This window comes from Ostreococcus tauri, assembly GCF_000214015.3.
Source record: "Ostreococcus tauri WGS project CAID00000000 data, contig chromosome 09, whole genome shotgun sequence".
Lineage (NCBI taxonomy): Eukaryota > Viridiplantae > Chlorophyta > Mamiellophyceae > Mamiellales > Bathycoccaceae > Ostreococcus > Ostreococcus tauri.
The window spans coordinates 560,417-568,979 of NC_014434.2; the positions used below are offsets into that span (position 1 = coordinate 560,417).

At 62.2% G+C, this 8,563-nt stretch overlaps 7 protein-coding genes across 7 annotated transcripts in view; 5 read left to right on the top strand and 2 right to left on the bottom strand.

Annotated features, from left to right (window-relative positions):
* Nucleotides 1-1,147, top strand: OT_ostta09g03610 (unnamed product; the record flags this gene model as incomplete). Its single annotated transcript, XM_003081305.2, has 1 exon — nt 1-1,147. A coding segment is annotated over one exon (1,147 nt), but the record flags the coding sequence as incomplete, so codon positions are not given.
* A 247-nt stretch (nt 1,148-1,394) lies between these two features.
* Nucleotides 1,395-2,726, top strand: OT_ostta09g03620 (NADP-dependent oxidoreductase domain; the record flags this gene model as incomplete). Its single annotated transcript, XM_003081306.1, has 1 exon — nt 1,395-2,726. The coding sequence occupies one exon, from the start codon at nt 1,395-1,397 to the stop codon at nt 2,724-2,726; it is 1,332 nt and encodes a 443-aa protein (XP_003081354.1).
* Nucleotides 2,727-2,841: 115 nt separating this feature from the next.
* On the top strand, nt 2,842-4,128 carry OT_ostta09g03630 (Cysteine desulfurase, NifS; the record flags this gene model as incomplete). The annotated part of the gene is made up of 1 exon (XM_003081307.2): nt 2,842-4,128. The coding sequence occupies one exon, from the start codon at nt 2,842-2,844 to the stop codon at nt 4,126-4,128; it is 1,287 nt and encodes a 428-aa protein (XP_003081355.2).
* Nucleotides 4,129-4,393: 265 nt separating this feature from the next.
* OT_ostta09g03640 (unnamed product) lies at nt 4,394-4,771 on the top strand (the record flags this gene model as incomplete). Its single annotated transcript, XM_022983420.1, has 1 exon — nt 4,394-4,771. The coding sequence occupies one exon, from the start codon at nt 4,394-4,396 to the stop codon at nt 4,769-4,771; it is 378 nt and encodes a 125-aa protein (XP_022839687.1).
* A 54-nt stretch (nt 4,772-4,825) lies between these two features.
* On the bottom strand, nt 4,826-5,719 carry OT_ostta09g03650 (Ovarian tumour, otubain; the record flags this gene model as incomplete). Its single annotated transcript, XM_003081308.2, has 1 exon — nt 4,826-5,719. One exon carries the CDS (start codon nt 5,717-5,719, stop codon nt 4,826-4,828), a length of 894 nt encoding a protein of 297 aa, XP_003081356.2.
* Nucleotides 5,720-5,897: 178 nt separating this feature from the next.
* On the top strand, nt 5,898-7,013 carry OT_ostta09g03660 (G-protein beta WD-40 repeat; the record flags this gene model as incomplete). Its single annotated transcript, XM_003081309.2, has 1 exon — nt 5,898-7,013. One exon carries the CDS (start codon nt 5,898-5,900, stop codon nt 7,011-7,013), a length of 1,116 nt encoding a protein of 371 aa, XP_003081357.2.
* Nucleotides 7,014-7,056: 43 nt separating this feature from the next.
* The window catches only part of OT_ostta09g03670 (Voltage-dependent channel, four helix bundle domain), a gene marked incomplete at both ends in the record, with an annotated part of 3,406 nt that continues 1,899 nt past the window's right edge, over nt 7,057-8,563 (bottom strand). The window contains 2 exons of the mRNA XM_022983421.1: nt 7,057-7,418; nt 7,450-8,563. The exon at nt 7,450-8,563 is cut by the window's right edge and continues 1,899 nt beyond it. Coding sequence (XP_022839688.1) covers nt 7,057-7,418; nt 7,450-8,563 — 1,476 coding nt within the window. The remainder of the gene's footprint in view (nt 7,419-7,449) is intronic.

The following is an 8,563-nucleotide window of genomic DNA, read 5'->3' on the forward strand; positions in this document are numbered from 1 at the left end:
GGCAAAGCTCGAGCTCGCGCCGCCGACGGAGGAGACGACGCACCTGGTGACCGCGAGCGTGTGCGCCGCCTTCGTGGGGGGGATCGCGCTCGCGCTCGCTTTACAGGCGTTGTACGGGCCGATTTGCAAAATCATGTTGGTCCCGAACGAGGTGGAGGCTTTGCTGAGGATGTACACCGTGTTTCGATGCGTCGGTTTGCCGATGTTCGCCGCGGCGAACGCCCTCGAGGGCGCCTTCTTGGGGCGCAAAGACGCCCTGACGACGATGTGGGTATGGTTAGCATCGGGTGTCATCACCGCCGGGTTACAGGTCTTGTACATCACGCCAGGCATGGGGGCGACGTCCGCCGTGCTCTTCGCGGGCATCGCCCTGACGACTGGGCAGGCGTACAGTTTCGCGATGTTCTCCATCATCGCGCGTCGTCGTGGATTCCTCGTGCTTCGCAGCGTCTTCGAGGTCGCCGAAACCTTCTCTCAGAGCGCGAAGCGAGCGTTCAAGAAGTTGGTCGACGCCGAAATTATTAGCGAAGTCGCCTGGTTGGTGCTCAATGCGACGGCGAGGATGACGACGTACATGATCCTCACCACGTTCGCGACGCAGTTCGGCGTGGTTCCTGCGGCGGTGAATAAAACACTGCTGGATATTTATATTTTATTGGGTCTGTGCGCTGAGCCCGTGTTCACGGTCGGAAACGTGTTGTTACCTCGAAAGCGGGACAATCCCGAGGACGTCGCGATCACGCGGCGAGCGCTCTTTTCCATCGCGTTGTTCATGGGGCTCACCCTAGGCGTGGCCGCATACATTGCGTGTGGATCCGCTGTGCTGTTTGATGATCCCCGATCGCTGGAGATGGCGAAGAATCTGCGCGTCGTCGTCGCCGTCACCATCGGTTTCTCCACCGCGGCGTACGCCACGGACGGGTGCGTCATCGGCACCGGCGACGCAAAGTTCGTCGGTACCGCGCAGTTGGTCAACATAGCCATATTTATAGCCGGGTTCATCTTTTTGCAGCGCTCTTACGGCGCCGCGATGTCGCTGCAACACGTTTGGAGCGCGTTGCTCGCGTTCCAGGCGCTCCGACTCGTCGAGCACGCGTGGAAGATTCGCGAGGACGAGCACGCGCTCGGGCTAGCCATCCGAGGCTGATCTCTTACCCAACCCACTACCCCCCACCCAACCCCCCATTTGGATACCCACATGGTTCACTCGCACACCTATACGTCCTGCATCATTGCCTCTCTTTTGTAACGTATTGATGGTTGTTAAAAGGCGACGCGCGCGGACGCGGCGGCGCCTCCCGTCCCACACAATCGCCCTCTCCCCCATGCGCGCCGCTCGACCGAGCGTTCGCGCGCAGACACAGCGCACGCGCAGAGCCTTCACGCGCGACGCGATGACGCTCACCGCGGCGACGAGTGGTGAAGAGTTTTTCGCAAACCTGTTCGGTCCCAAACCAGCCTTGGGTGCGAAAACGACGTCTCGTGCGCGACCGGCGACGCGACCGACGAACGAGACGGTGAAGGTGGTCGAGGGCATTCGTCACAAGCGTCTTGGTGGGCGCTCAGGGATCGTGGTGAGTGAAATCGGTCTCGGGACCCAGCGGTGGGGGAGCGCGGATGTCAACGCGCCGGACGAGACGCTGTGCCACGCGATGATGGATCGAGCCGTCTTGGAGCGTGGGGTGAGTTTGATCGATACGGCGGAGCAGTACCCGATCCCGAGTGACCGATCGAGGCCGGAGGGGCGAACGGAGGAGATCATCGGGCGGTGGTTGGCGCAGGATAAGAGTCGCAGAGAGAAGGTTGTCATCGCGACGAAAATCACGGGCGGGTCCAACGTGAACGCGAAGAACATTCAGAGGGATCTGGAACGGTCGTTGTTGAGAATGAAGACAGATTACGTGGACGTGTACACGTTACATTGGCCGGCGAGGTACACGCCGCAGTCGAACTGGGGGCAGTCGCTGAATTACGACGTCGAAATGGAGCGAGCACCGTATTACAAGAACGCCGCTTCGTTCGAGGAAATCACCGAGGCGATGGGCAAGATGATCGACCAGGGCAAGCTTCGTGGGTACGGGAGCTGCAATGACAACGCGTACGGGTTGACAGCGATGTGTTACGCCGCGCGCAGCGTCGGTGCGCCCGAACCATGCTGCATGCAGGGCGATTATAGTTTGATAAACAGGCGTAGCGAAGAAAATGGACTCGCGGAGGCATCTTCACCCGTGCACGAGAACGCAGGATGGATGGGATATAACCTCCTCGCAGGGGGCGTGTTGACGGGAAAGTATCGAAAAATCAAAGCTGCGGTCGATAATCCCGACGACCCAGCTCTTGCGGAGCGTCTCTTAAAGAATCCGAGAGGCCGCATGGACGATTATTCCTGGGGCCAAACTTTGTACAGGTACAGGTCTGGTCCGGCACTACGAGCCATCGACGCGTACGCCGCGCTCGCCGAGGAGGCTGGGATATCACTCACTGAGCTCGCCCTTCGATGGGCTCAAAGACGCGCTTTCATGACCACCGCGCTCATCGGACACACATCGCTCGCGCAACTCGACGAGACGCTCGATTATTTTGACGCCTCAAAACCCCCCTTGGACGACGCTCTCATGTGGGCCATCGACCGCGTGCACATGCGGAACCGACTTCCGATATTCTCTAGCGATCGTGTCGGCGCCGACTGGGACGGCACGGGCGAGATCGGCGAACGCATTCCTTGATATTCCACCGCGTCGAGTCCTCACTCGCTGAATCCGCATGCGCGTCGCGGCGAGCGCTCTCACCTCCCACCATCCTCGTCGTCCCCGCTCGCGCTCGCACGTCACCCCACGCGCGATGCCCAGTATTCTCCGCCCGTTCACGTCCAAGAAACTCCCCGGGATCGGCGAGCGTTTACCCGGGAAGACGTGGGAGACGTGCACGTACCTGGATTACAATGCGACGACGCCAATCTGGCCTGAGGTTGCGCGCGCGATGACGCCCTTCGTGAACGAACACTTCGGGAACCCGTCGAGTGGACACGCGTTCGCGTCACCGTGTCGAGAGGCGATCGCGCGGGCGAGAGAGCACGTGGGAACGATGTTGGGGTGCGACGCGAGCGAGGTGACGTTTACGTCGTGCGGTAGCGAGAGTGATAATTGGGCGATCGAGGCCGCGGTTCGAGCGTTTCGGCGAAGAATCGGGGATTTGAAGGCCAAGCCAAAGGTTGTGGCGACGTCGATCGAGCATCCAGCGGTAATTGAGTACTTGAAGTCGATGGAGGCGTTTGGCGAGCTCACGTACGAGCTCGTCGGAGTCGATGACGAGGGCGTCGTGCGCGTCGACGACGTCGCGAAAGCGATCGATGCGAACACGTGTTTGGTGACGGTGATGCATGCGAATAACGAGACGGGGGCGATGCAGCCGGTGAAGGAGATCGCGGACGTCGCGCGAGCGAGGGGCGTTCTCGTGCACACGGACGCCGCGCAGAGCTGTGGGAAAGTTGCGGTCAAGGTGGATGAACTCGGGGTTGACATGGTGACCATCGTCGGCCATAAGATCGGCGCTCCCAAGGGCGTTGGAGCGCTGTACGTTCGGTCCGGGACCGATCTCGGCGGGACGAAGCCGTTTTACGGCGGCGGACAGGAGAGCGGTCGACGCGCCGGGACGGAGAACGTCATTCATATCGTCGGTCTAGGAAAGGCGTGCGAGATCGTCGAACGTGAGCGCGATGAGTGTCCGAAGCATCTTAAGGCTATGCGTGACGATCTGCAGAAGCGACTGGTTGAAGCGCTTGGCGGCGCCGACGGCTCTGGTGTGCGAATCAACGGTCCGGCGGACGACGCCAAACGCTTGCCAAACACGCTGAACATCGGCATCAAGGGCTTGCTCGCGTCGATTTCTCTCATCGAGCTCGGTGATGTCCTGGCCGCGAGCGCGGGTGCGGCGTGTCACACTGCGGACGCCGCCGCCGCGGGCGGCGCCACGGTCTCCGACGTTTTGAAAGCGATGAATGTCCCGATGGAGTTCGCCGTCGGTACGCTTCGATTAAGCGTCGGTCGGCACACAACGAAGGCTGATATTGAACGCGGCGCGTCATTGCTCATCGAAGCCGCGCGGCGACAGAACGCCGGGGCGCGGTAGTAGCCGGTAGGATATGAATAGTCACCTCGCGTCGTGAGAACAGCAACAAGCAGTCTTCACGCGCGCGCGCGCGCGAACGAAAATGCGTCATCCGCGCGCGTCGCGTTCACCCACGAAACGTGACGACCTCGCGTGCGTCACCTCGCGGCCGTGGACGCCGAACGTCTCGTCAGGGTGCCGCGGGCCGTCGAAAAAGCGCGCAGCGGGCTTCTGGTCGAGGTGCGTCTATCCCGATATCGCCGGTCGCGCGCACCGCGAGGATTTCATGTCGTGGTTAGCGCTCGAGACGTGTCCACGAAACGACGCGAGGTATCCGGAGTGCATGGCGTTCGCCGAGCTCAAGGCTCGTTCACATTTGTACGACGTTCTCGAAGAGCTCGTCGAGGACGCCGACGCGTGCGAGGATGAAGGACGCCTTCGGGATCACGTCAAAACGAACGCGAAAGTGGACGTGAAATTTGAAAACATACAGTGGGAGAGTCGTGCGAGAGTCGAGTGCGCGCGAAGATGTCTAATCATTCTCCGACGCGAGCTCGTCTCCGCGCTCATGAATCAATCGTCTTCGTCCGAGGAATCGAACGACGAGAACGACGATGACGACGACGACGACGACGACGACGACGCGACGAGTCGATCGATCTAAGAGTGAGCGAACAACGAATATCATCAATAAAAAATGACCCCGCGCATGAATTTGTCATATCGCCAGGCTCTCAAAGCTATCAACCTTCTCAATACCACCGTCGCGCCGATGTCTGCCGCGATTGCCGCCCTTCTTCTTTCCCTTGTGCTTCGTCTGTACCTCGGCCCAATCGCCGCCGTCGAACTCTGCGATGTCGACGCCATCTTCTATCGCCTTTTCCCTCGCCCTCGCTTCCTCCTCGAGCTCATCTTCGATCACGTCCACCGCCGCGTCGACGTCGTTTCGACACGCCCGCAGCGCTCTTCGAAGGCGTTCCGTCTCGTAACACCCCGACCGGCGAGCGATCTCGCGCAAATCCGGATCCCTGAGCAAAGCAACGCTCAGTGGCCCAGCCGGGGTACCGGCTTTACTCCCACGAATCCGCACGCTGTTGTAATGATCGCATCCTTCGTAACTCACGTGATACGTCCGACATCGCTCATCCGTCGCCTCCGCGCCGCTCACCCACCGCGGCGATCCCGATTGATGAATGCACACCCCCACCCCGAGCACCCCCGCCGCCGCCGAAACTTCTAAATGTCCCGCCCACTCCCCGTCCCTCGACATTCGTTCGACGTACGACTCAAAATCTTCGTCGTCCTCGACGAAGGGCGCGTAATCCTCTTCCCGTCGCCGAATCGCCTCCACCACCATCTTCCTCAGCTCTTCGTGCCGTCCCTCGTCCCCGAATCGCTGATCCGCCAGCGCGCGAAAGAAACAATTCCCATCCGCCTCCACCTCCCGTCGCTCCAGCCCCAGCGCGCGCAGTTGTTCCACCAGCGCGCGCTCGTCGTCGTCCCCGTCCCGACGTCCACGCATCCGTCCCTCGTTCGTCCCTCTCCCGCGTCCGCGCGCGTCGTCGCGCCCGTCCACGCGCGCGCGCGCGCGCGTGCGTCGATCCCGCGCCATCTCGCCCGTCGTCGACGCCGTCTTCCCCGCGCGCGGCGTCGACGCGCGCGGTCGTGACGTCCACCGGTGGACAGTCGAAAGGCACATCGCGTTTCCAAAGGCGTCCCCACCGGTCGCGCGCGCGACGCACCTTTCGCGATGGACCTTTCGCGACACGCGCGCGCGCCGCCACATCGCGATGGCCCCGCGTCGACGACGAAGCCCCTCGCCGAGCGCGGCGACGACGTCGTCCGCGCTCGCGACGACGACGAAGCGGCGACGGACCGCGGTGGGGACGGAGAGCGAACGATTGACGAGCGACGGCGCGATCGCGCTGACGGTGAAGCGATCGTTGAAAAATGCATCGTCGAGGCGCACGTCGTCGCTCGCGGCGCCCATCATGGCGCTCACGGGTGGACACGGTGCCTCGGTGACGTCTCTATGCTTCTCCCGGGACGGTCGGCGGGTGTACAGCGGATCGACGGATGAGACGGCGCAGCGATGGCGGGCGGGGGTGGAGAGCGAGACGGCGAACGATTGCGCGATGATCGGCGCGCGCGGGGCGATCACCGGGATCGACGCGACGTTCGATGACGAACGCGTGGTGACGAGTGATGCGGGTGGGGTCTTGAGGGTGTGGGACGCGGAGACCGGGACGCAGGTGAAGTCGTACGCGTCGACGAGAGGGACGACGTCGAACGACTGCGCGGCGGGACGCGGGAGTTTAGTGATGAGCGTGAGCGATGACGGACGGGCGTGCGTGTGGGATCTCAGGGTGAAGAAACGAGCGGCGAAGACGTATGAACACAGAACGCCGCAGACGTCGGTGGCGATGAGCGGTGACGGCGAGCGAGCGTACACGGGGGGCGTGGACGAAGTCGTTCGCGCGTGGGACGCGAGGATGGACGACAAGGCTCTGATGACGCTCAAGGGACACAGCGATACGATCACGGGATTAGCCATCTCCCCGTGCGGATCATACGTCCTGAGTAACTCGATGGATAACACGATGCGAATGTGGGACACGCGGGCGTACGTCGAGGGCGAGCGCGAGTGCAAGCGCTTCGTGGGACACTCGCACAATTTCGAACAGGCTCTGCTGCGATGCGCGTTCAATGCCGACGGTACGCGCGTCGCAGCTGGTTCGTCGGATTCGTGCGTATACGTCTGGGACGTCGAGGACGCGAAGCTCAAGTATAAGCTTCCTGGTCATAAAGGCGCCGTCGCCGCCGTCGCGTTTAGCCCGACAGAGAACCCGGTTCTCGCGTCGGGCGGCGCCGACGGCGTGATCTTTCTCGGCGAGTTGGATCGTTGAAAATAGTTCATTGAATCGCGTGTTAATCATTTACATTTAAGTTCTAGTCAAAGCTAATCTTCCTCGTCGCTGCTATGAAATCCGCCGCCGCCGCGTCGAGCCTTGTCCATCGCTCCGCGCGTCTCCGCGATGACATCCACGCGCGCCGGTCGTCTGTGACTTCGCGTGGGCGTGCTCGCCCGACTCGAGTGATGCGATGTCGATTCACTGGCTCTGTACACAGGCACGCGCTCCTCACCGCTCGCGAGTGAATCGGAACGATCACCCAGAGAGCGGTCACGGCGCGATCGAGAGCCGCGATCGCGCGACCGATGGCGCGACCGACGATCGCGGTCTCGAGAGCGATCGCGAGAGCGGTCACGGCGCGGTGATCGATCACGCGATCGATCGCGTCTGGATGGCGATCTGCGATCATCGAAACCGGGGTTGTCGTAGCTGTAATACCCGGGAGGCATTCCCGGATAGTGCGCCGGCACGTACATCGGCTGCACCGGCATCGCCACGGGCGCGGCGTACGCGTACGGCATCGGCATGTAGTGCGGCTGCGCGCCGTACTGCGGAGCACCGTAGTGCATCGGCGGTGGATGTCCGAGCGGTCCAGGCATCGGTTGTGGTCCGCGAGGATACCCTTGTGAGTCGTACGACGCGTGAGATCTGTCGTCGCTGTATTCGCTATTCGAGCGACTTCGCGGCGGCGTGTACCCGGGGTATCCGCCCGGTTCGGTGCGCGGATACTGCGCGGACGAACCATCGTAACCACCGCTGAAACCACCCTCCGATCGCGCGTAGCCATCGACGCTTCGAGCCCCTCGAGGGCCCCCGCGATATCCGTCGTGCGACTGCGCCCCCGGACGCTGCGACTCGATCCAACGGTGCATGCGCGCCTCGTGCGCCCGAGCGCGCATCTCCGGCGTGTTCAGCGTCTCCCTCGAGGCGTTCGGCTCGAGACCTTCGTAACAACACAGACCGTGAATGTTCACCAACGTATCCGACGCGCCGAGAGAGAGAAGGTACTCACCGAGAGCTTGATATCCGTACGCGAAACAAAAGTGCAAACCGGTGTGCCCGTTATTCGTCTGCGCGTCGATGAGATCCAACCTCGGGGGTTTAGATTTGTAATCCGTCATCTTCAGCACCAGCTTCACCGATCGTCGCTGATTGTTCTGACACGCGATGTGAATCAGGGTGAGACCGTTCCCGTCGCGCACGCGAGGATCGACACCCTGGGCGAACAACTTTTGCAACTCCTTCACCCGACCGTGTCTCGCGCGACTGAACGCCTCGACGACGAGCGCATCACCCTCCACACCTCCAGCGTTGGATCCACCCCACGAGCTCCCACCGTCATCGTCCGAAAAATCACTCGACCGCTCCGAACCGGTGTCCGATATCGCGTCGCGTCGCGCCACGCGCGTCGCGTCGTGAAACCGCGTCGCGAGCTGATCGACCTCATCCCTCAACAACGGCCGTCGCGCGTTCGACGCCGTCCTATTCACCAAGCTCTCATCGTCACCGAAACCCGGAACCCCTAACTCCCCGCCCGCCCGCCC